At 31.2% G+C, this 25,698-nt stretch overlaps 4 protein-coding genes across 7 annotated transcripts; 2 read left to right on the top strand and 2 right to left on the bottom strand.

Moving 5' to 3' along the window:
• Nucleotides 1-21: 21 nt before the first annotated feature.
• LOC141528291 (salivary peroxidase/catechol oxidase) lies at nucleotides 22-3,859 on the top strand. The gene is made up of 3 exons (XM_074244263.1): nucleotides 22-712; nucleotides 1,550-3,597; nucleotides 3,687-3,859. Exons 1-3 carry the CDS (start codon nucleotides 585-587, stop codon nucleotides 3,857-3,859), a joined length of 2,349 nt encoding a protein of 782 aa, XP_074100364.1. The 5' UTR covers nucleotides 22-584.
• On the bottom strand, nucleotides 3,860-10,479 carry Fancd2. Its single transcript, XM_074244258.1, has 9 exons — nucleotides 10,344-10,479; nucleotides 9,178-9,544; nucleotides 8,948-9,121; nucleotides 8,610-8,889; nucleotides 5,905-8,237; nucleotides 5,275-5,481; nucleotides 4,909-5,206; nucleotides 4,407-4,833; nucleotides 3,860-4,099 (listed from the first exon to the last, which is right to left on the bottom strand). The coding sequence occupies exons 2-9, from the start codon at nucleotides 9,533-9,535 to the stop codon at nucleotides 3,959-3,961; spliced, it is 4,218 nt and encodes a 1,405-aa protein (XP_074100359.1). The 5' UTR covers nucleotides 9,536-9,544; nucleotides 10,344-10,479; the 3' UTR covers nucleotides 3,860-3,958.
• A 73-nt stretch (nucleotides 10,480-10,552) lies between these two features.
• LOC141528290 (uncharacterized) lies at nucleotides 10,553-22,242 on the top strand. Of its 4 annotated transcripts, XM_074244260.1 has the most exons (11): nucleotides 10,553-10,748; nucleotides 10,812-10,873; nucleotides 13,294-13,540; nucleotides 15,259-17,185; nucleotides 18,157-18,330; nucleotides 19,137-19,294; nucleotides 20,064-20,276; nucleotides 20,410-20,689; nucleotides 20,790-21,024; nucleotides 21,714-21,858; nucleotides 21,936-22,242. In XM_074244260.1, exons 3-11 carry the CDS (start codon nucleotides 13,394-13,396, stop codon nucleotides 22,167-22,169), a joined length of 3,513 nt encoding a protein of 1,170 aa, XP_074100361.1. In that variant the 5' UTR covers nucleotides 10,553-10,748; nucleotides 10,812-10,873; nucleotides 13,294-13,393; the 3' UTR covers nucleotides 22,170-22,242. The 4 variants fall into 4 exon arrangements, with proteins under 4 accessions (XP_074100361.1, XP_074100362.1, XP_074100363.1 ...); XM_074244261.1 differs by lacking the exon at nucleotides 10,812-10,873 and having other exon boundaries at nucleotides 10,617-10,748; XM_074244262.1 differs by lacking the exons at nucleotides 10,553-10,748; nucleotides 10,812-10,873 and adding an exon at nucleotides 10,888-11,795 and having other exon boundaries at nucleotides 19,155-19,294.
• Nucleotides 22,240-25,692, bottom strand: Ing3 (inhibitor of growth family, member 3). Its single transcript, XM_074244266.1, has 6 exons — nucleotides 25,531-25,692; nucleotides 25,121-25,192; nucleotides 24,493-24,852; nucleotides 23,456-23,873; nucleotides 23,156-23,357; nucleotides 22,240-22,545 (listed from the first exon to the last, which is right to left on the bottom strand). The coding sequence occupies exons 1-6, from the start codon at nucleotides 25,556-25,558 to the stop codon at nucleotides 22,429-22,431; spliced, it is 1,197 nt and encodes a 398-aa protein (XP_074100367.1). The 5' UTR covers nucleotides 25,559-25,692; the 3' UTR covers nucleotides 22,240-22,428.
• Between the last annotated feature and the right edge of the window lie 6 nt (nucleotides 25,693-25,698).

The raw sequence follows: 25,698 nt of genomic DNA, 5'->3' as shown, positions 1-25,698 counted from the left end.
TTCCAAACTACGCTAAATAATTATATTGATTTTATTTTTGTAATTTACATTTGCTGAATATTAGATAGGTAAGTTAATGAAGTGAAACCTTAGTGGGAAGCCCCTCGGCTCAAGTTACTCGACTTTTTTTGTCCTGGCACTTATGCATCTCATACTCACACATATTTAATTCTATATAGATATATATATCAATAAATCAAGTTTAGATTTTTATAATATAACAAAAAAATCGGATATATACTTGTAATAAGATCAGATCTTATTTCTTAATGCTTGTTCTCGCGTGAAACCGCAATGTTTCACAATTCTCATGTTAAACATTTATTTATTGTTAATAAATATTTAAAATATATATTCATTAATTTTTAACTATTAATATTTTTTTTTTTTTTTTTTTTTTAGAAGCTTTAGAGTTAATTTATGATAAAAAGGATTAATTTTACTGTGTACATAGAAAAATAAAATTAAAAAAAAGAAAGGGACTGGTTTTACGACCCTCGGTCTTTTGTCCTCCAGTTACTCGGGAGGAATCAACGCGAAAGCATCAACTCTTGTAATTAATAAGTTAAAATTATTTTATTAATATGTCAGCGAGTGAAACAACATTTTTAACTCATTCTAATGAATCAGCTTATCATAAATGCAGAAGAGTGATAAGAAATCAAGCTAATAGATTTCGACAGTTTCAATTTTGTTTGTGTGCTATTATACTGTAAGTACTTGAAATTTTAATTGAAGACAAATTGATAATTTTTTTATATATTTATATTTATCCGTAAATTTAGTAAAATTTCGCTAAAACTTTTGAAAAAATTTTTTTTTTATCTCAGAAAGATTTTTAATGGAGTAAAAAAAGATAGAAAAGTTTCAAATAAATCAAAAGTAATCAATATGGTATAAATTGCACTGTATAAATTAAATTCATCAACATATTTTTAAGTTATAAATCTATATTATTAAGAGAATATGAAAAAATTTATGTCTAGGATAGTCAAATGATAAAATCGGTTTTTTTTTAAGTGAAATTTAGTGTTATTACAAAGGTCTTGATTTGAATTTGTGCCTTTTCAAGGTTTCATATTATTCTCACCGATAATCAATTTATTCTAAGTATTTAGGTTGCATTCAAAAAATCTCTATCTCCAGATACATAATTAAGAAATGACCTTGTATCTTGTGAACTATTGACATTTTTTTAAGATATAAGCTCATCCCGTCATTACACTCATCGAGACCTTTCGTTTGAGTACCCACATCAATTTTTTCATATATTTTATATATTTATATATATTATATATATTTATATATAAAAAATATATCAAAAATGCATGTAGGTACTCAAATGAAAGCTCTTGATGAGTGTAACATCGGGATGAGCTTATATCTTTCAAAATGCAAATATTTAAGAAAATACATTGCAATTCAACAAAAGTTATTATTTAATAAAGCAAAATTTTATTTATAAAAATATAAAAAATATTATCTAAATATCTTCAATCATCTGATTAATTGGTTGAAATATCACTAAAATTGCTTAAATTATTTACAGATTGGTGTTAATAATGATTCTAGTAGCAGTAGTGAGTTATTCATTCAACGAAATCCATTACAACGAAGAAATATCCCAAAAAAACGGAACATTTTCCTTAAAACTCTCAATGTCACCAAATTTGATCCCTTCGTACCACGATCTGAGTGACAAAGAACTATCAGAAGTGATCGAAGCAGGCCAACGTGCAATAAACCATCGCCACTACTTGGACTCACGCGCAACATTTCACCCTGTGGACGAAGTATCTCCGAACACTCGTCACCAGAACGCCGTGAAGACAAGTTTATTCGCGGGAAAGCTGGCGCTGGCTGGAGTCGGAGAATTAGGAGCAACCAGATATTTCCATTCTATAAGAAAAGACATAGACATAACGTCCCGAGACATTTATTTCGACGGGAATTGGGCTCCAAGTGGCAGCAACTGCAGCGAGTACTTTGTTTCAAGATGTCACGAGACGAGTAATTACAGAACTTACGACGGAACTTGCAACCACCCGGAGAATCGTGGCGCAGCGTTTACTCCATTCTCAAGAAGCCTTCCACCAGACTACGCGGACGGAATTGAAGCTCCACGAGTTGCTAAGTCCGGAAAAGCATTGCCTTCGGCTAGGAAAATAAGCTTGCTGGCTCACAGACCAGTTTCCAGTTCAAATCCTGGATTTACCGTGATGCTGGCAGTTTTCGGGCAATTTTTAGACCACGACATCACTGCGACAGCTCTGAGCCAGGGTACAAATGGCAGTTCACTCTCCTGTTGTTCTCCAGACAATCTGGAACACCCAGAATGTTTTCCCGTGTTCGTAGGCCCGGGAGATCCCGTGTACGACGTGGCTGGCTCCAAGTGCATCGAGTTCGTAAGATCTGCCCCAGCTATGCAGTGCAAACTGGGTCCTCGCCAGCAGCTGACCCAAGTCTCGGCCTTCATCGACGGCTCGATGATTTACGGCTCGGATAAATCCCTCGCGGATTCTCTGAGATCCTTCAAAGCCGGCCAGTTAAAAATGTACAGACTCGCCAACGGCAGGACTCTGCTGCCTCAGAGCGGGGACTTCAACGACGGCTGCAACAGAGAAGTTGAGAACAAGCGTGGCAGGTATTGTTTCTTATCCGGAGACGCGAGGGCTAATGAAAACTTACACCTGACAACCATGCACTTGCTCTGGGCGAGGCAGCACAATTTCGTAGCCTCCGAGTTGCAGAAGGTCAATCCCCACTGGGACGACGAGAGGCTTTACCAAGAAAGCCGGAGGATCATTGGCGCTCAGATGCAGTACATTACTTACCGAGAATTCGTTCCTGTGATTATCGGCAAAAGCGAAGCTCGCAAACGCAAGCTTGTTCCTTTGGAGTCAAATAATTACCGCGAATCTTCTGGAGAAGGAGATGGTGATCCAGCGATTGCTAATAATTTTGCTTCCGCGGCGTTTCGCTTCGCTCATACTCTTCTTCCGGGGTTGATGAAGATTACAGACGCTGAGAAAGGAACTGCGGATTACATCCAGCTCCACAAAATCCTCTTCAATCCTTACAGCTTGTACGGAGCCAGCGGGGTCAAGAGCGCGATTATTTCTGCAACGATGAACTTCATACAGAAAACTTCAACGCACGTTACGTCGCAGCTGACGAGACACCTCTTCGAAGACCCGCTGTCGAACTCCGAGGACAATTCATCTAATCCAAGTGCTGTCCATCATCTACCGTTTGTGCCTTGTGGCTTGGATCTGGTCTCTCTTAACATCCAGCGAGGAAGAGACCATGGTCTGCCCGGGTACACCGCTTGGAGGGAGTACTGCGGGCTGGTCCGGCCTAGGAATTTTCTTCAACTCAGAGGAATCGTCGACTCCGACAGCTTCGAACAGTTACCCTTGCTCTACGAAGACGTTGATGACGTTGATTTGTACACTGGCGCGCTTGCTGAGGTCAAAACGTCCGATGGATTAGTTGGTCCTACTTTCACCTGTCTCATTAGCCAGCAGTTCCAGAGGCTCCAGGCCGGTGATCGTTTTTGGTACGAATCTTCGCAGTCGCCTTATCCGTTTTCTAGAGGTTAATTTTTATTAATTTTATTTTCAAGGACTAATTATATTATGAACCATGTATAAGAATAACATTACTGTTTAATTTTTACTTTGCAGATCAACTTGTCCAACTACGAAAATCTTCTCTGGCGAAATTAATCTGCGATTGCTCGGATGACATTGATGAAATTCAGCCGCTAGTTATGCAATCGGCTAGAAATGGGAATCCCATAACTCTATGTGATGATATAGAGGGCGTAGATTTTTCTGCTTGGAAAGAAGCTAATTGATTTTAAAAATTTTAAAAGAAACATTTTTATTTACTTATATAAAAAACATTATGATTAACTTTGTAATTTTTGTAATTTGATTTTGTTTTTTAATACTATTTATTCATCGCCATCACCGATATTTAAGTTGTCATTATCTTCATCTTGATCATCGTCCAAAATATCCGATAAAACATCATCATCGCTTTGAACTGATGAATCAGTTACTGAGGTTTGTCTCTCATCAGTTGAAACAGATCCCTAAAATTTTTTATTTATTTGAATGACATTTTAATTAACATTTTTAAAGATACAAGCTCATCCCGATGTTCAACTCATCGAGACCTTTCATTTGAGTACCCACATCAATTTTTCATATATTTTATATATTTATATATATATTATATATATAAATATATGAAAAATATATCAAAAATGCAAGTGGGTACTCAAATGAAAGGTCTCGATGAGTTGAATATCGAAATGAGCTTATATCTTCAAAATCGTCAATATTTAATAAAGTACAGTTCAATTTAACAAAAGTCATTATTTAATAAAGCAAAATTACCTGAGATAATATTGCTTGACCATCAAGATTCTTATTAAGAAGATTACCCATCCAAAAAGCACCGCTGGTATTATTAAACACTAGCATTCCTTTAACAGAGTACACCATTTTCTCCAAAATAGTTTTGGCATTCGGAATTAATTTGGATAAAGCTATGTCTTTTTGTTCAGTACTGTGACAGCAAATTGCATTCAAATATCTAGTCCCTCCTTGGACCATTTTAATTGTTGATGTAACTTCATCGGCATGATTTCGCAAGCAGTGCTCGAAAGTGGGAATTGCTGACTCAAGGAAAATCTTCAAGAGGGCTGGTGTACATCTTAAGTAAGCCATCAACATACTTTTAGTGGAAACCTTTTTACAAATCGCTACCAGACGCGATAAATTGAGAGCTACTTCCTTCCAGACTTTCAATTTTTGAGCGTCACTAAAATTAAAATTTTTATTATTACGCTTTATTACTTCTTATCAAGTCTAATATCCAATTTTAATTTTAACTCACGTCATCGCAGGCTGTAAGGCAAGCTTAGTTCCTTTTAAAAACGCTTCGTACAGTTTTTGGTACAAATTATGCAAATTCGAGCGCATAATTGTCGGTAGTCTTGCCAACTTATCCTGGGGCTTCTCTAAAGAATTAGCTTCCTCAGGCAGCCATTCCAAGACCGATGATACTGTCTCTAAAGGATTTGGCTCATGTTCAAGCCAGTTTTTCAGCAGTCTCGACACCGACGATCTAAACAGCGGACCAGTCTGTCGATCATTGGGCCATTCCAGGCACAAAAATCCGTACGCCATTTTCGCTGCGATTAAAAATTTATTTTTAGACTTAAAAAAATTTTTTATAATTTTTTAATAAAAAATAAAATACCTTGTTTGTCTTTCTTTTCTCGGCTAAAAGTTGTCGAGTGTTTCATTAAAGCTTTACAAGTGTCAACAAGCTCAGAAGCTATCGAAATTTGCGTAGCAACGTCAGCTAGTGACTCGAAATATTTGTAAGATTCAGCAACTAATTCTCTAGCAGATCGAAGAGTTAAATTTGATTCATCTAATTGGCCAGCAAGTGTTCTAAGTCCCTCTAAAAATTTACATAAATATAATAATCAAAAATAAAAAAAAAATTTTTTTTTTTTCAAAAGGGTATTTTAGTCTTAAAGCTTGAATTTCAGGTAATTTTTTTAAAGTACCGTAAATAAAAAGCAATCAATATTTTTACGAGTAAAAAAATTTTTTTTAATTTTAAAAAATTAAAAAAGATTATTAATTTAGAGTAATATCGCTATGGCTGGAATTACGGTCATCCCAAAATTTCAATTTTTACTATTTTTAAAAAATTCGAAAAAGTAAAAAAAAAAAAATGTTTTTTTTTTTTGACATTCGTCATTTTGTGAAAAAATTTTTTTCAACTTTTCCGTAGTTCAATCTACGGTATTTTTTACGGCACTTAAAAAAATTACCTGAAATTCATGCTTCTAGATTAAAATACCCGCTTAATAATTACCTCTCAATAATTCATGATGCGCTGGATTATTAAATCCTTTCCAATTAAAAATAGCAGTAAGAAGACTTAAAATCAGTCTAAATGCATAATTATGCTGACTACTCTCTTCAATTCTCAATTTATCAACAAAATCAGACAACTTGATACAAATTTTTGACAGCTGACTAATCAAATCTTTCATACATTTTTCAGTGACATTATCTTCATTAAAACTGGCAAGTAACTCTTTAATAATAAAGCAAACCTGTCCGGTCGAAACATTATCAACATTAGTTTGTGACATTTGAACAGGTATAGTGACATCAAGTAGATACAAAATTTCCGCATCTAATCGTCTAAAGTACATGGGATTTTTAGTGCTGAGTAGTGACCCCATTTCCCAGGATTCCCATTCAGGCAAAGTTTTCTCCGCGACGCTTTTGTCTTTGTCTTTGTCTTCGGTTCCTTTTTTTCCCTTCTTGCCGCTCTTTTTCTCAACCTTATTAAACGAGGGCAGCGGAAACGAATGAAAGTAACACGGCGGGGCTTGATAACGCGCATCAGCCAACGACAGCAAAGTCGCTAGCTCTCCTTGCAACTGCATTACATTAGCGAGTCGCTTAGAAATTAGCCGCTGTAAAAGCGGATTTCGCTCGGTCACACAAGAATTTATTAATTCACGGAACCAATTAATACAATGAAATACAAGATCTATTGTCTGTGCATCCGGAAGATCTAGATCCGCGGGCATTAGCACTGCGCAGTTAAAGAACTCGCTGATCTTCAATCTTTCATCGCCAATACGCTGATTACAAATTTTCATTAATCTCAGCAGAGCTGGTGCAATTCCTTCGTACTTCCCCGGACCAAATTTAACGAGAAGTCCCTGCAAATCATTTGAAGCATTCAATCTGAAGGTAGGCTTCAGCGGGCCGTCGTAACTGTCTGTTATGTAGACGTTAAAAAACTCGTCTTCAATCAACTTGATGATTTCATTCAAAAACTCCACTTTTATGTCATCATTCTGTGCTATGATACTGCCCAAAGTGTCATAAAAAAATCCACGTGATCTTGGGCACTCTTTAACGCCACTTATGATTTTTTTAAAAATATCCACAGCCATTTTGAGCTCTTCCTCGCTGGTCGCAAGATGTTTGATAGCCATCACACCTCCCGCGACTCCTTTAGATTTAACAATTCCATCGTGACAAGATAATTGTTTCTGCAATAAAATAAACAGGTCATCTCTCAGAGTATCAGTAATTGTACTGGAGCTAGCGCAAAGTGCGTGTAATAAATCATTGAGCATAGTGACTTCTTTGAGGTCAAGTTTTTCCATCTTCTCAAGCAAAATTCTCAGATAATGACAGTGAGCTTGCAAATACCGACGCTCGTCTCTGTTCTTAGTCATTTTGCACAAAATTGCAAGAGCATTCTTGGCAGTCTGATCATTATTACCCATCAGTACGATTAATTTTTCAACAATTTCTCGCTGCTTGTGAATCAGCTCGCCGTGAATGAGAAACTGATGGCGAAACCAATCGGTGGTGAAGTCTATCAGCACACCGTCCTCGGATTTTAACAAATTACTCGCCATATTCAAAGCCGCTGACTGAAGATCTTTAACGACTTCTTGATAGCCGGAGTAGAAGTCATTAAGCAGACTCGAACGGTAGAAGGCAGTCTTGATGTGCTGCTTGAGTATAGCCTCGGCTTTTTTTTTCTTTACCGTTCCTTCGTACAGAAGCAGCAGAATAATTAGATCGAAAGGCTTGGCTTGCTTGTTGGGGCTTGTTGAAGCGACTACGTTTATCGCTGCATTGGCCATTTCTTTACTGAGAACTATTACCATCCTCAGCGCGCTTACAATGATAGTTTGGTTTGAATAATACTCCTCAGAGTTCTCTCCGTCTAGTGGCTGGAGCTCGAGCACTCTTAAGTTACGCAATACTGTTTGGCAGACATCGATTGATGGGCAGTCCTCTAGAGTAAACTTAATTATCGCTGCCATCTGATCAATGTGACAATTACGACCCAGTAACGTCAGCATGGTTTCGCGGAGCTCTTCCAAAAATTCTTTTCCCAACGATAAGTTACTTATGCAATCTAAAATTACGTTAGTTAATTCTCGCTGGGCTTCCATCAGCTTGCAGAGTATTTCTGTTATCATTTGATGCTGGGTGTCGGTAACGATGTCCGGGATAAATGTAATTAATTCACGCTGAAACCATATCGGACTAGTTTCTAATAACTCTTCGAGTTTCAGTGTCAATGCTTCGGGGTCGTTTACTACTTCAAGGAAACGCAGCTGCTGGAGTAATTGATAAGCCCATGGTACACTGTCTGGCGAATCTCTAAATTAAATAATTATTCATTTTTTTTTTAAATTACTAAAGGCTAATTTTTAAATCTGGAATAAAAATTTTGATTTTTTTTTTTTTTAAATTTAAATCTATATTTTTTTTAAATAAAATAAGGAGAAGAGTCATTATTCTTACCAGTGTTAAAACTTTTTTTTTTTTTTTTAAGGCTAATAATTAATTATGATTAAAAAAAAAATAATACGCCCTTTTGGCTTAAAAATTTTTTTGTCTTAGAGCCAAAAGTGTTAAAAAAAATTTTTTTTTTCATTCACTTTTTTTAGATATAAATGTTATAAACATTTTTAAGTTAGTTAGAGTGAAAAAAAATTTTTTTGAGTGAAATATTATTATTTATCTACTTACGCAGCTACAATAGTCTCATTTAATTTCGTCAGCAGACTATTTAAAATGCTACTCTGTATAGCGGGAACTTGTAAAAAAATTTTTATAATCGAAGAACTTTTAAATGAATCCATTTGACGGCTATCAGAAGAATTTATCGTTGTTAGATTCAAACATTTATTGTCTTGTCCAAGATCTTCCGACAGATAATTGTCGAACTCTTTTAAAACAGTTTCCTTGGAATAATCACCGGAAAGTAACGCTTGCTGTATTTTTTTAACCGTGAGCAATGGATCGCTTTCTGAAAGTTATTAGTGAGTATTTAAATTTTTTAATTGAATAGCTTACTAAATAATTACCTAAAATATAATGAGTGTCGTTTTCATTTGACACGATTCCAATGTGACTGAAAAATTGACTCAAGACATTTGTTGTTTGAGGACGATTCCGTGGGATGAATCCTGTAGGCTTGCGACTGACTCTAGGGTCTCTCGCTTCTTTTTCAGGAGCTTTTTTAACTGGGCTCGGAGATTCTGTAAAAAATTAAGCATTAAAAGTCACTCAAGTTTATAATTAATAAATTATTTACCTGAAACTCGGATTCGCTTGGCTCGAGGGGAAGAAAAAATATCTGATACTTCATTTTCTTTGGCGGAGCTGTCAGGAGACTCGTCAATGATATCGAGGTTTGGTTCAGACTCACGTCTTTTATTAGTACCCGAAGTTGATGGTACAATTAAGTTTGATTGTTGTCTGAGTAGACTAGTGTTAGAGCTACGCTGTGACGCTCTTAGTAATTCCGTGTTTGACGTACGTTGTGATTTTTGTGATAGATTACCACTAGCAAATGCATCATTGACTTCTTCTATCGACGCTGTAGAAGATTGAGTGTCTCGAATGTTTACATTCCGATGCAACCCTCGTGATTTTATTTTTCGTCGGTCCATTTTTTTGACCTAAATTTTGATTTTTAAAATTATTCACAGACAACAGCTGATTTATTTAAATTATTTTTACAAGCAATAAATGATTATCTAATAAATACATAACATATATATAAAAATTAATTGACAATTAAGTTAGCCGACATTTAAAAATTAAAAAAAAATTTTTTTATTGAAAAAGTCACTACAAAAAATTTTTTAAAATTTCATTTGTAAAAAAACTTGAAATTATATTTTTTCAATTTTTTTTTTAATAAATAAATTTGCTCTGAAAAATTGTTTCTAAAAAATTGCATTTTTTACTTTTTTAATTTTCTAAATGTCAATTTTTTGTTCTCATAATTTGTTTGTTAAAAAGATTTTTAAAATAAATTATTATCTCCGAAAATTGAATGACATTAAAATTAGCTGTCACCTGACCAATTTTTAATTTTATTTAACAATTAAATTTATTATAAAAAATTATTTTAAAAAAATTGCATTTTTAATTTTTTTAAATTTCTAGATGTCAATTTTTTTTCTCATTAAATAAATTATAAAAAAAAATTGACATGTAGAAATTTTAAAAAATAAAAAATGCAATTTTTTGAAACAAATTTGTTTGTTAAAAAAATTATTTCTTTACTACTAACTTTAATTTTATTATTTTGATTGTCAGTTTCTGACAAAATAACACCAATTGGCTTTATATAATTTTTTATACTTATCAAATTCATACAAAAATTAATTTAAAAAAAAAATGTAAATTCACAATTACATTATTATTAATCAAATATAATATTATTAAAAATAAATATATGTTTAAACTTACAAAAACTGCTAATACGAATTACCCAAACACTAATTAAGTGACTTTAACCTGCACAAACTTGTTTACATTCTCGGAACTCCCTCACAAGTGCTTTAGCGCCATTTTATAAAAATATGTACAGCGCCACTGGCGGCGGGAAAACAAACTAATTCAAATTGGGTGACCTTGAGTAACGGGGCACTCGCTCTGACATGCCATAGCGTTGACTTTCAAGTTATTTGAGCGAGAGCCGGGTAATAAAATAAAAAGAGTGAACACGTACCGTAAATAACGTATCAAAGAGAGCAATAACGACAACTGAGTGATTCTGGTGGGAGTAAGCAAGAGAGAGAGAGGAAAATGAAAGGCCGTGCCCGAGTAAGGAGAACAAAGAACGTAAACAGCGTATACATAGGCTCAGGCTGGGTGAGTTGAAATGAAAGAACTAATATAATAATGTATTAATGTATATTGTGTGGCGGATTTTAGTGTTGAGAGCTGAAACGCCAACTCAGACTTTACTTCAGAGTCTTCAGACTGCTGAGTGCAGAGTAAGTACCGAGTACCGAGTAATCCAAGTACTGAACACTTAAACAACTAGACGAGACTCAGTACCCGGGATTGCGGATAGTTTTAAGTTATAAGTGAAAAATAATGACACTGAAGTTGACAGAAATTAAAAATTTTTTTTTAATTTTATAACAATTAAATTATTATTAAAAAAAATTAATTAAAAAATTCCACGTGTGAAATTTAATAAAAATTATAAGTGAAAAATTTTTTTTATTGGAATTAATTTGTTGAGAAAAATTTTTAAAATTGACAGTTGACGGTTAACTTCAGTATTTAAAAATTTTTTTAGAATTTTACAGCAATTAAATTATTATTAAAAAAAAATTCCACGTGCAAAATTTAATAAAAATTATAAGTGAAAAATTTTAAAAGAAATTTTTTTATTGTAATTAATTTGCTAAAAAAATTTTTTAAAATTGACACCTGACGGCTAACTTCAGTATCATAAAAAAATAGGGTAAATAATTTAATAGTAATGGTAATTTAAAGAGTAATAGTTTGGTAAAGGGCATTAAGCTTTGCCGAGAGCATGAGAACTGCTGGCGTACAAGAAGAAATGAAGAAATGCCGTACCCTTACTATACCTAGAACTCTCAAGGCTTCTTTAAAAGTGTTACGGTGAACGATTCACTGGCTCTCGTGTGACTCAGTACCCAGCACCCAATATCCAGTTCCATACTTGTTACTCTGCTAGTTAACGTCCAAGAACTGTTGCTTTACATATTTTTACCCGGTCACTGTGTTATGTGTATTTACATTTTATTAATATATTTTAATAACGGCGTATAATATACGATTTACTTGAATGAACTTGTGTCATTGATAATTTTTATTTCTAGTGTGTTTTATAAATAATATTCATTGTTTTTAATAATAATAATTACAATAATAATGCAATAGGTGAGTTAACAATGTTTTATTTAAAATTTCTTAGTAAAACTTAACAGTTAAAATTAAAATAAATAACAGATAAATTTATTTATTTATTTAACTTTGATCTAAATGAATTTATCGTTTCTTTTTATTTTAATTTACGTATTTTTTTGTTTTTTGTTATTCATAATTTTTATTACAGGGGTTTATACATATTAACAATTTAATTAATAAAATAGAGTAAATAGCGATTAAATAAATCACCGGATACGCTGAGAAAATTAACAATAAAATTCACTGAGATAAATAAAGGTGATTTATGACTCATTGTATACGTATGACAAAACTGGTTTTATGAAAAATAGCTGAATTAAAAAAAAAAAATAATAATAATAATAATAATAATGAAGAAAAATCGAGTTTTGATTATAATTAATTTTACTAATAAATTATTTATAAATTACTGTATTGAAATTTTCACTGGTATTATTTGGCAAAGCAGTTGTGAGAGCGTAACAAAATATAGAAAGTAATTAAATATATGTACATGGTATTTTAACCACGTGAAAATGTATGACAGTGGAATGCATTTAAATATTAATAAAAATAAAGTTAGCCAACATTTAAAAATTTTTATAATTTTTTTTTATTAAAAAAAAATATTGCAAAAACATTTTTTTAAAATTTTAAAAAAATATTTTTTAGCCTTAATTTAATAAATTAAGCAAAATTAAAAATGTCGACTAACTTTATTAACATTTAAATATTTAGTGGGGGTATAAAAATATTTATTTATAAATAATTGATAAATTTATAATTTTAAAAATAATAAGGCAAATTTATCATATTGTTTATTATTGTGATTTATTGTAATTATTATTTATTATTTATTTATGTATTGATATTTTGTAGCTAGATAGGGATAAAAAAAAATGTAACGACAATATTGTATAGTTGGATATTGTAAAACATACAATACGTTTATGAGCCTTTTCATACAGTTCCTTTCAACATTCAGGTAGTAGGGAATAACGTTCAATGACCTGGAAGAGGCAAAGAGAGAGGCAGAAATGCCTTTTTTTAAGCAGATCAAACGTTTATTTTTTGCTAATTATATTTATTATTATCATCCCGGATAATAATTATGCATTTAGGTATAAATATAAGCACAAGTACCGGTAGGCGGTTTTGGTATAAGCTTTAAATTAAATTGTAGTATAAATTTTAATGCCTTTAATTAATGAGATAAGATTATTAAAATTTGTTAGTTAATTTAACGAGGCCGTTTAGGTTTATTGATAAATAATTAGGGTGATTAATATTAATTTTTAATAATAATTTAATTAATGTGCCCTATTTAGTTGCTAATAGTAACAAAAATAATAATAATAATAATAATAATAATAATAATAATAATAATAATAATATATTTGCAAAGTTGACAGTTTTAATGAGAGAAAGTTTATGTTGAGATTTTCTGTTGTTTTTACGCTGTTTATTTTATTTGCTTTAATTACTGTTTTAGATTTGAATTTGTGAAAATGGAAGACGCTAATTGGTGAGATTTTTTATTTGATGGAGATTGAAACAAGAAAGAGAGAAAAATAATAAATAATAGCGCTAAAATGTCTAAGGAATGTAGATATTTTGTCCAGCACGTTTGGAAAGAAGATTTGTGCGTGAACTGCTTTAAATCACGTGAAGATCACCATAAATTATTGAAGGAGCGCTCGAAGATTTATGTTCCCTCGCCAGAGATATTAAATTTCAAGGTAATTGTCTTTTAATTCCTTCTTGTGTTTAATTATACCAAAGATGTCTGATAGACGGCAATTGTTTCTGTTAATCACTCAGATAAATTTATAAATTATCTAATTGAATCTATCAATGATTAAAATGTTTTTGATAAATAATATTAATTAAGATACTAAAATATGCGGATTTTAATCATTGAAATTTAATACTTAGCTTTGATTTTTTAAGAACGTAAAAAAAAATAATGTGATATTGCATAAGTGTAACTAAAGCATTATTTAATACATTAGAAACATCAATAATACTTTTGCGTAATATCCTAGCTAATCACTTTGTTTAATTCTTCAAGGTGTTTAAAAACAGTAGTTTTACTTTTTATTACAAATAAACATTAATAAATATTTTTCCATGTCTAATTGTTCATTATATTCAATGTGTATGTATATTAAATTACACTATCTATTAATAAAAAAAAGGAAAACATGATAATAATATATAAAGTAAAACAAACATTATCAAAAACATTTTTTAGAACTACTATACGTCATAATTCATTACTGTTGTTATTATAACTATAATAATAATTTCTTATAAATTTAGAATATCTTGAAATTTATTTTAAAGGATTATTCTGGTTCTGGGACTCGAAAAAAAAAGGAAATAATTATTTTTTTACACAGAAACTATTTTAGATATTAATATAAAATTAATTCAGCTTGAAACAAACACTCTTGAATAATACAAAAATATCTAATTATATTTTTCATACGCAGAAAAAAAATTTCTATCAAGAAAATTTTAAAAAAGATAAAAGTTATTTTGGAACAAGAAGAAATTTTCTTTGACTTGATTTAAGAAATTTTCAATCTTTCTTAATATTTTCTTGAGCCAAGAAAATTTTCCCTCCAGTCAAGAATTTTTTTTAGTCCTAAAAAATAGTAAAAATCAAAATTTTGATTTGGTTGTAACTGATGCAACAACTAATACTATGTAGGATATGTGGTTTAAATTTTATTAAGATCGGGTCAGTGATTCCGGAGATATGATGTGCGTCAATCAGAAAAATATAATTCTAAGATAAACGCGTTCAAAGTTTTTTTTAATTAAAAAAAAAAAAATCTTACCTTAAGGCCCGATCACTTAGAAATTTTAACACAATACTTGTAAAAATGTGTACTTTTGAAAAATGTAAAAAAAAAATAATTAAAAAAAAATTACAAACCAGAATGATTCCTTAATCTAAAACTAGCAACCTTACAATCACTATGTGATTGTCGAGTATTGTGAATTGTAAATAAATAAAATTTTGCTTTATTAAATAATGAATTTTGTCAAATTGCACTATAGTTTTTTAACTATTGACATTTTTAAAGATATAAGCTCATCTTGATGTTACACTCATTAAGAGCTTTCATTTGAGTATCCACATGCATTTTTGATATATTTTTCATATATTTATATATATAATATATATAAATATATAAAATGTATGAAAAATTGATGTGGGGACTCAAATGAAAGGTCTTGATGAGTGTAACATCGGGATGAGCTTATTTCTTTAAAAATGTCAATAGTTTAAAAGATACAGTCAAGATCTTTACAATGACACTCGATTCCACTAAAAAAAAATTTTATCATGTGATTATCCTGGAAAAAAAATTTTCTTATTCTCTTAATAATATAGACTATTTAAAAAAAAAAAAAAAAAAATTATAATGTAAATAATTATTTTCAGAGTATTTTAAGAGAAACTGGCAAGCAAACAGAACTGCCTAGAAAAAGTGTCGACTTTCCGGAAGCACTGACAGAAGTTATCGGTTACGGCGGAGACTACATCTACAGCGATGAAGAATCCGAATCGGAGTGCTACGACGACCGTGAGAAATCAAAACCCGACGAGCATGTGCCAGAAAACGATGAGGACCGTGCATTGAGCAACCTGACGCGAGCAAACACCAACTTCAATCGCACAACAGCGAACATCGTAGACGCGCCATCAGCCCCGCCTTCGTCTTCATCGTCTTCTTCATCACTCTCCACGACAGAGACCAAGGTGTTGACCAACTTGATGCTCGGAACCCCTCAGAAGGGCAACGATGGGAAAAAAACAACCCTCCTGGTGTCTGTGACGCCATTCAAGTCTGACAGCGCCACCGGGCCCGCGAAACTGGATCGAGATTGGCTGGATCGTGACGTGACTGGAAAGAACTGGATGGATATGACCGCAACGACTGCCATAACAGATAAAAAAGCTAAAATAGTGCTTGATAAAATCGTAGACATGCCGCTGATTGAGTCGAATAACTTGAAATCGATGACTAAGAAGCTTACTTGTGATAAACCCGAGATTAAATACTCAAAGCCGGTGGATTTGGGCAAGCAAACAGTTGATAAAGGATTTAAAAGCCATAATGAGACGACTAGTGATCATAACCAAGTAATAATAAACAAAGAGTCTGTAAATATTGAAGAGATTGCCATTCCTGATTTAGGTGAACGTACCATTGAAGGAGAGTCGACTGTTGTTGAGTCTGAGAATGTTAAAGAGGAGACTAATCACGACGGTGATGATAATAATAATGACCAAGACAAAAGTATACTTAATGGTAATGATAATGATAATGATAATAATAATGATAATGATGATAATAATAATAATAATAATAAGAGTAAGAATAAGGATTGTGATGTTAATGACAATAATGTTAATGAGGAATTATTAATGGAAAATAGTAGGGAAGATGCTGGAGCGCCGGATGGTAAGGCTGCGGATGATGAAACCTCGGAATCTTCTTGCTCGCTCACTCATATTTCCACAATACCACGCAGTTCGTTTCTTCACGGAGAAACTACCAAGTCTGTTAGTAGTTCAAAGTCTGCTGATGTTGAAGTGTCTGCTGATAGCAGCAAGAGCAAGAGTTTTACCACGGAAATAACTTCGAGTGAAGACGATAAGTTGGTTGCCAAGGAAACAGTAAAAACAAAAGTTACTGGAAAAAGAAAAAGCCACGATTGCGGCAGCCAAAGACGGCAAGCGCCAAAACCTCCAGATCAAATGGAAGAAGAGTCGCTGAGTACTTTGTTCGCAAGAAACCCTGTCACGAGTGTTAAGTCTGATAGCCCGGTTGTGAGGGAAAAAGAAAAACGAGAGCGTGCTACGTCTTGCAGTCCAAAGTTCAGTCGCACTGAGGATGACGAGTCTATGAATAATCCGACTTATTCTGGTCATATCAATAATAATGATACTTCTCGAAAAAGTGTTTCATTGTCGGAATATAGTTTGAATTCATACTCGCGTGAGTCATTAGCGGGTGATAACGCGGTTCAAGACAGAGACAAGAAAAAAGGCAAGTCTAGATTCTCGTTGAAGAAATTGTTGAGAATTGGGGCTTCTAGGAAGGAGATGAATATTACCACTTGCTCACATACCTTTGCTGAGAGCTTTGATGATGACAGTGCTAGCATTAAAATAACACCCAGTCCAAGTTCAAGTCCGCGAGAGCAAGCTAATTGTAAGTCCAGGCCTGAAATCATTCATCCGCTGGAATTCAATGGCGCGGCTGTTGAAGTATTGCGTCATGACAAGCTAATTAATAGTCCGAATCAATCTTCCGGTCGCGCTGACGCCTGTCCTGATAAATCCCGTTACTCCCAGACTGTTGGTACGTATTTTTTTTTTTTTTTTTTTTTTTTTTTTTCTTGGAATTTTCTATTCAATTGTTTGAATTATTTGGTTATTATTTATGAGTGGGGTCAACCCATGCTGGCCCGTATTAATTTTTTTTTTATAGAAATCTAGCTTTTGCATTGGTCCTCATGACAGAAGTTTTGAAAAATTTTGTTATTTTCCGACTTAAGGAGATCCACGCGAAGTAGTCAAATTTTTAAAACTTACTGAAAATTTATAAATTTAATCTACTTAGCCTAATAATTAATAAAAAAATTAAAAAACAGTAGGTTTCTGGGATATTTAATTAAATAATTAGGTATGAAAATTGTAATTTTTACGTGTAGGTAAATGGAGATTCCACCAGTCGTGTATTTGGTTAAGAATTTAATGCAATTAATGATTTAAAAAAAAATTTTATTTTCATTGAATTTGATTGAAATACCTTGGATGTCGTAAGGGCGTATAATAAAAATTCTATTATTTTTTCCAAGTCCAAAAAATTTTTAGCTTGAAGAAAAATTTTTTTTTGCATTTCTTCACGTTTCAAATAAAAATACCTCGGGTCCCAAAAAAAATTTTTTTAACCAATTATGAAATTTGCTCTTGCATTTTTTTTTTTTTTAAAGTAGATTTCATATTTTTTTTTTTTTTCTACACAATCCTAGTAGTTTTTTTTTTTATTTATTATGAAATCAACTTCCATTTCGACTGCCGAATGGTCTTTTTTTTTTTTTTTAATTTATTTTTTTATTTAATTTAAAAAAAAAAAAAATATAAAAAACATAAAAAAAAAAAAAAAAAACGATAAAATAAAAATTTAATCATAAAAGCGGAAAGAAAAACATTTTTAATTTCAAAAAAAAAAAAATTTATAGCCGAAAAAGTGGTTGACCCTACTTGTAAATAATAACCAATTATTTTTTTATTTTAATTTTTAATAAATAATAAAATTGTTTTAATTAGCACACTTGGGAAAGCCACCATCACCGCCGAAGAATATTCAGCCGTCGAAAAATTACTTACACTCACTGATGAAAAAAACAAATCCCTCGCCCCCGTTGAAAGACCACAAGAAACTAGACGACAACTGGAAAGCTTCAAATAATTTGACAAACGACGCTATTTACGCCAACCTAGGTAAGTTTCGGCCAATACAGTGCAATTGATATAGCCTAGTACTTAAAAATATTATTAATGATGTTATAATCTAGCTGTTGATCGGGATGTGACGCTAAATCGCTTTTAACGTTATATTTTTGTTAATCAAAAAGCTGTTACGAGTTTCCCTTAAATTACTTCCTATTTTTCTAGTCCTTTTTCTCCATGTGTTATCTTTTATATTATATAAATATATTAAATATAAAATTATTTTGTCACAATTAAATTTAAATATCCAATAATAAATAATATCAAGGGGAAGAGGAGTCTCTAAAAAATTCTAAATTATTTTTTATAGAGAACACGCTTTAAAATTGTCGCATTTTTTCATCTTTTTTTTTTTTTTTTTTTTTTTTTTTTTTGTAATAAATTTCACTGTTAAAAAAAAATTATAAAACTATTTTATAATCACAATATTTTTATAAGAAAATAAAATTAATGCTTGAAAATAAAATTTATCTAAACAACACACTATTTATATTTAATCTTAATTTAAGGTCACAAACTAAAAACATAAAACCTATTTTTTTTTTTTTTTAAATTATATTACGAAAAAAGATTGGTGATAAATGGGTAAGTTATTAAGTGCATGAAGTAATAGCTTTGGCACACGTTTTACGCAGCAACGTAGTAGAATTATTAATAATTATAATTAATAAATTAATATTACTACAATAAGTAATTAAATTAAAAAAAACAAAACAAACAAAAAAATGCCTTGTGTGTCATGGTGTACTAACCCTGGCGCTTGATTCCTTGTGGCATTTTTGGATGCTGTCCTGCAGCGGCGGAGGATGTTGCAGGTGAGGTGAGGAGTGGCATTGCACCCTCTAAGCCTCAGCGAACCTCCAGCATGAGGAGTGTACAATCTCAGTCAGTCAAGAAGTCTGATGATGATGATACGAGCCACAACGCCAATATTGACACTGTCGATTCATCTCGGGTAATTTTATCTTGTTTTTATTAATTAAATTATAAATTACGGTCTTAAGAATTAGAATTAATTGTACGAAGTATTTCAGATCCCAATTAATATAACAGGAAAATAAATAATTTAGGTTGTTACGGATCAAAACTTGTTGTTTATATTTTTGAAAAATTTTGTTATTTATTTTGTATATAACATTACTAATTTTTGTATGTATTTGATTAGACGCCTGAAGAAGCCATGATCCATGGTGAAACGTCGCTGAATTGAAATAAAAAGCGTTGATTCGTAACAACCTGAATTATTTGTTTTATTTTTTGTTTAATTAATATTAACTAGCAATTTTACAGTCACTCGTAAACTATGAATAAATAAAATTTTGCTTAATTAAATAATGACGTTTGTTAAATTGCACTGTACTTTCTTAACTATTGACATTTTTAAAGATATAAGCTCATCCTGATGTTACATTCATCAAGAGCTTTCATTTGAGTACCCACATGCATTTTTGATATATTTTTTATATATACATATATATCAAATATATAAATATATAAAATATATGAAAAAATTGATGTGGATACTCAAATGAAAGGTCTCAATGAATATAACATCGGGATGAGCTTATATTTTTAAAAATGTCAACAGTTCACAAGATATAAGATAATTTCTTAATTATGTGTCTAGAGATAGACTATTTTGAAGTCAGCCTAAATAATCATAATAAATTGACTATCGGTTTTTTCTTATTCTCTTAATAATATAGATTTATATTTCACTCCAGGGAGAAGAAAATCAATTTAATAATTATTTTAATTCTACCGAAAATGATTTAAATATCAAAAGAAATGAAGACAATGAGCGACAATGGAAAAATCATTTCGAATCATGTCTCCGACAACGACGAGGTCGTAATATTTTCCACCGGAATCTTGAAGATAATTACAACGCGTTGGTTATCGCAAATCATGAATCTCTTGCTCAATTGTTCCAACAAGTATGTTACCAAACGTTTATAATAATTACTCAATCATTATTATTTATTAATTTATAATTATCACTATAAAAATAATTTTTAATTATTTATTTTCGTTTATTTGGTTTTTATTTTGTTTTGTTTGGTTCATTAGTTAGTGCAAGAAAATCAATTATCAGTTTCATGTATCAAGAGAACGAATCTCCAATTAAATGAATTTAATATAAATGTAGATACGATTAAAAAAATCGGCTGCAGAATTTTTTGTTCAGCGACCTGGAATAGCAATCAAGTAATACTGTGCTTCTCATCTGGTGGTCTAACATCTCTTCCAACTTATAGGGAATTTTTTATCGTTCCTTTGGTTGAATTCGTCGACTCACTTCCAGATAATTTATTCAACAATTATACCGAGGATATTTCACACGAAAATGGTAATTAAATAATAATGCAATTGTTTGTTGAATATTTTAAAAGGTTCAAAATTAATCATTATTATAAATTTTAATATTAATTATTTTTACTTTTACCCAGTGACTGTATCCGTTTTAACGCACACCCAAGTGGCAACTATTCCATCTTACGTCACGTCGATTCGTCAAAATTGCGAAAATATCTTTCAACAAAGTTGTCTGGTACTTTTGCAATTGGTAAATGCATTGAAAAACCTGCAAGCGAGGGGAATTGAAGAATTTCCAAAGAGTTTAAGTAACGTCGTACTTTGCCAAGAGGAAAAAACTTTATCCTGGCGATTATATCTTCTTCAAAAGTAAAATTTCTTTCATAACTTATTTTTTTTTTTTACAAAGTGGCTCCTCATAATTTCTTAGCCAATAATATCGCGTTCCAGATGCCATAAAGGCGTATACTGGCAAAAGGTACCGGTGAAAAGCTATAAGGGTGTATAAAAAAAAATTTTTAGTTTGAAAAAAAAAATTTTTTTTTGCATTTCTCCACGTTTCATGAAAAAATACATCGGTTTAAAAAAAAAATTTTTTTATACGCTCTATGGTTCCCGGGACCCAGCTCGAATGCCATAAGGACGTAAAAATTTTTTTTTTTTGGGAATCAACGTATTTTTACATGAAACATGAAGAAATGCAAAAAAAAAAAATTTTCTCCATACTAAAAATTTTTTTGGACTTGGAAAAAAAAAACAGAATTTTTATTATACGCCCTTATGGCATTTCTAACGCGATATACAATTAATTATTTACTATTTAAAAATAATTTTTACTATATACAATTAAATTTCAATATTTTAAATTAATTTAAGGAAAATAAACGATTTTTTTATTTTCCTTGTCAAAAAAATTCCCAAAAAATCACCTCTTTTTTTTTCGATTGTCACAGAAAAAAAAATATGATTTGTCTGAGAGCGTGGAATTTTTTTCCAACCATGAAATTCTAAAAATAAAAATAAATTTAATTAATTATTGATACTAATAATTATTGCAGCTTACACATCGACGTTAATGATGGTGAAGAGTGCGCGTCTCTGTGTCAATGTGCCTTGGAAGCTCTAAAAATGCTGGATTTAACGAGCAAATTTCCTATTATCAAACAACTATTAATCCGTGAGAGAGCCGTCAGCCTTTCTCAGGTAATTGAACAGTTATTAGCGCTAATTACTGTTATTAATTCATAATCATAAATTACAACTTGTAATTAATTAAAAAGGTAAAAGCGGTGCTGGAATACTCACTGTGGGGTCCACCGCATTCAATCCTCGGAGCCTTAAAGGAACGCGAAGTTATTTTGCAGCGATGGCTGGATCTTGAACGCGCAAATCTTCTTCACGCTCTAATTAAAAAGCACACACCTCTCACAGTTTCAGATGAGTACCAACTGGCATTTTTGATCCACACTACTGGAAAAATAATGTGCGAAGCATCTGTGCTTCTTGACCAATAAAACTCCGACAGCAAAATTTAGCTTTAAATATTTATACATAAATTATGCTCAATTAAAATTGTTACTGAAATTATATTGTTATCTTTATCTGTTAATTTATTATTATTATTTTTTAATCATTTTATATCAAATAAATGACTGATTTATAGTTTATATAGTACAAGTTTCAATTGTTTAAATTGATTACTTTAAATATATAAACAACTATTCCGATTTATAATTAAAAGTTTATTATTTGCAGTTATTATTTTATTTAAAATTAAGTTTTCCGGCCTCCACGTCTTTTCATTGAAGACGTACATTGTGGACAATACCATTTTCCTTTTGGTGATGCTGTAATACCCACACATGGATAATGAAACCATTCACGGGGGCACTAAAAGAATAATATTATCATTTTTAATAATAATATTAAAATTAAAATCAATAACAATTTAATATTTATTTTATCCTAAAGACTAATTTTTAGATTTTTTCAGTTAATTGGCTATCCAGTCTAATATAAAAATTTTTTTTTCAATTTTTACTTCACACTAGAAAATCAAACGTGCTTCTGTCAAAATATTTATTATCGAAAATTTAATTAATCAATATTTTTTCAAATTTTACTGATGTGCAATTTTTTTCATCAGTCCCCACTTTGCCGGTCTGCAATTTTTTGAAATTTGATTTTTTTTTTAATTTTATTAATATTTCGTTCTCTTTAAATATCAATGAAAAACTCATAAAAAATGGATTTTAAAAATATCTGTTGTTTTTTTTATCGCAACCGAAAAAAAACTTAAAATTCGGGATTCTAAACAAAAATTCCCCCTTAAATAAAAATTGGAGAAAAAATTATTGTATTCGATTGGATAGCTAATTTACTGAAAAAATCTAAAAAGTAATAATAATAATAATAATAATAATAATAATAATAATAATAACTAATAAATAAAAATTGAAAAATTGAATTTATGTTTAAAAAAATGAATAAAAATAATTACATCAGCATTATCACAAGCAACCATATCGCCATAAGATACTTGGTCACAAATACAGTAACGTGGTTCATTGGGATCATAAGTCCAGTCAGGGTTATCAGGATCAGTAATAGCAGTAGCTATTGGTGTAGTTACAATCGATGGAGATACTGCTGGTTGAGCAGCTGCTCCAATTACGCTTGAATTCGATACCGTAGTCACTTTTCTATTCAATTAAAAAAAAGCCAAAAGTAAAATCAAGTAAAATTGAAAATTGAATTAATTAATTAAGCTATTAATCATTTTTTAATTCTGGATATTAACTTTTTGTGTTTCTTGGTGGTCTCCTGTATCGCAGCGATGGCAGTTTGAGCGGCTCCAGCGAGTTCTTTGCTAAATTCAGCGGCGTGAACACCACCACCGGTGTTTATTGCCTCGTAGCTGGCCTTGAGACTGGCAGTTCGTCTGCCTTGCTGCATCTGCTGGGTTGCCGCGATGGCCTGAGAAGCTGCAGCCGCGATGGCGTTCCCGCCGGCCCCTATGTGTCCCAAATTGTAGCTGACGTTGGTTACTGGATTGACGCTAACAGTCGGGGGAGTCAAATTTGCAGTTGCTATCAGCGTTCCTGAGTTGGCTGACGTTGGACGAGGCTCGGATATACTTGAGGTCAATTTTTCAGCGGCTAAGCGCTTCTCTACTGATGCTGTTGATGCGTTTGAATCTCGTCGCTTTTCAGATCGCGCTGAAATTTAATTATTAGAATAATAATTAATTACTAGCAACCTTGCAGTCACTATGTGACTTCCGTGAATTGTGAACTATAAATAAATAAAATTTTACTTTATTAAATAATGACTTTTGTTAAATTGCACTGTAATTTTTTAATTATTGACGATTTTGAAGATATAAGCTCATCCCGATGTGACACTCATCAAGAGCTTTCATTTGAGTACCCACATGCATTTTGATATATTTTTCATATATACATATATATAATATATATTATATATAAATATATAAAAAATTGATGTGGGTACTCAAATGAAAGGTCTCGATGAGTATAACATCGGGATGAGCTTATATCTTTAAAAATGTCAACAGCTCACAAGATACAAGGTCATTTCTTAATTATGTGTCTAGAGATAGACCATTTTCAAATGCAGCCTAAATACTTATAATAAATTGACTATCGGTGCCTTGAAAAGGCACAAACTTAAGTCAAGACTTTTGCAATGACACTAAATTTCTTTAAAAAAAACCGATTTTACCATATGACTATCCTGGACACAAAATTTTTCTTATTCTCTTAATAATATAAATTACAGTTAAATTGAAATTAAATAGTTCAAAAAAATTCTTACAATGACTATGATAATCTCGAGATCTACTTGATGTAAAACTGTAGCGATTTTCCTTTTGGCTACTGTTTGTCGGTGGCTGATCCAGTTCTAATGATCTCTTCTCTAGAATCTCCGTGACTCCTTTATTGTCAGCTTCAAGCTCCATTTTAAATTTGTGGAGCTCTTGGTCCAACCTTCTGAGATATCTATCCACCAAGTCATACATCGAATTTGCTAAATTAACTTTTTCATCAGCATCCTCCAAAGTTTTGTAATATTCTTTCCTAATAGTTTCATACTCAGAATCTTTTTCGTTAGGTTTCATTTTTTTGGCATTACCGAAAAACGTTTTTACCTTTTTCTCCAAACTGTCCATTGAATCTATCGAATCACCAAAAAAAAAACATTAACATAAAACTCCTTGATATTCAATTTAGCACTTTACAATTATTTTAATTTTCTTTAACAAATAAATTATAGCAAAAAAAAAAAATAGACTTGTAGAAATTTTAATAAATTAAAAATACAATTTTTAAAAAAAAATTTTTTTGTTAAAAAAAATTAAAAAATTGTCAAGTGACAGCTCTAACTTTAATGTCATTAATACTCCAATCAATAATCATAAAGTCATATAAATTTATAAACATACTCTGAACACCTAGATCCATCTCACGCATCTCCGTGAATCGGTCCCTCAGCTCCTGAGGCAAATGCTCAATCACTGAAATAAATTTTTTATTAAATAAACACCGTTATCACTATGAATCATCTCCAAGTACTTTTGTCAAGTCCTTTTTTTATCAAATTCTTTACAGAAAATTTTTTTATTTCAAGGTAATTCTCAAGCTAACCTCAAATAAATAAAAATAAATAATTATTATCAAGAAAGATTTAAAAAATTTGTAATTATTTTCAAAATAATTGGAAAATAATAAAAAGCTAGTGGACAGACATATAACCTAACTTTTTTCGCACTTTATTATTTTGGGAATATATGTAAAATATAAAATACATTTTTTTTTTTTAAATTAAAGGATATAATTAAATTATTTTCCTTACTTTCAACATAATCTTCTAAGTAAAGCATTTTTGTGTTTTTTAATTAATTTTCTTGTAATATCTAGGTTAAGTTGTTGCTGCACGACCAGAAACTTGAAGCTTTTATTTAGAAGTGTAGTGTAGAGAAATGTGCGACGTTTGTATATATACAGTGTGCAGGCAAATAGC

The sequence above is a fragment of the Cotesia typhae genome, unplaced genomic scaffold (assembly GCF_013202065.1).
Source record: "Cotesia typhae breed Kobodo isofemale line unplaced genomic scaffold, CoteBio_Ctyphae contig_43, whole genome shotgun sequence".
Classification (NCBI taxonomy): Eukaryota; Metazoa; Arthropoda; class Insecta; order Hymenoptera; family Braconidae; genus Cotesia; species Cotesia typhae.
The sequence above is the reverse complement of the archived record's forward strand: the minus strand, read 5'-3'. Positions and strand labels throughout refer to the sequence as shown.

Excerpts from the sequence above, each read along its gene's own strand:
- LOC141528291 (XM_074244263.1), top strand. The coding sequence starts at position 585 with ATGTCAGCGAGTGAAACAACATTTTTAACTCATTCTAATGAATCAGCT. Across the intron at positions 713-1,549 it reads TGTTTGTGTGCTATTATACT|ATTGGTGTTAATAATGATTC; the intron begins GTAAGTACTTGA and ends AATTATTTACAG. Across the intron at positions 3,598-3,686 it reads GCCTTATCCGTTTTCTAGAG|ATCAACTTGTCCAACTACGA; the intron begins GTTAATTTTTAT and ends TTTACTTTGCAG.
- Fancd2 (XM_074244258.1), bottom strand. The coding sequence starts at position 9,535 with ATGGACCGACGAAAAATAAAATCACGAGGGTTGCATCGGAATGTAAAC. Across the intron at positions 5,207-5,274 it reads AGAAAAGAAAGACAAACAAG|CGAAAATGGCGTACGGATTT; the intron begins GTATTTTATTTT and ends TTTTAATCGCAG. Across the intron at positions 4,100-4,406 it reads GTCAAGCAATATTATCTCAG|GGATCTGTTTCAACTGATGA; the intron begins GTAATTTTGCTT and ends AAAAAATTTTAG.
- LOC141528290 (XM_074244260.1), top strand. The coding sequence starts at position 13,394 with ATGTCTAAGGAATGTAGATATTTTGTCCAGCACGTTTGGAAAGAAGAT. Across the intron at positions 18,331-19,136 it reads CGCTATTTACGCCAACCTAG|CGGCGGAGGATGTTGCAGGT; the intron begins GTAAGTTTCGGC and ends GCTGTCCTGCAG. Across the intron at positions 19,295-20,063 it reads ACACTGTCGATTCATCTCGG|GGAGAAGAAAATCAATTTAA; the intron begins GTAATTTTATCT and ends ATTTCACTCCAG.
- Ing3 (XM_074244266.1), bottom strand. The coding sequence starts at position 25,558 with ATGCTTTACTTAGAAGATTATGTTGAAA. Across the intron at positions 25,193-25,530 it reads CTTAGAAGATTATGTTGAAA|TGATTGAGCATTTGCCTCAG; the intron begins GTAAGGAAAATA and ends AATTTATTTCAG. Across the intron at positions 22,546-23,155 it reads TTGCTTGTGATAATGCTGAT|TGCCCCCGTGAATGGTTTCA; the intron begins GTAATTATTTTT and ends TTATTCTTTTAG.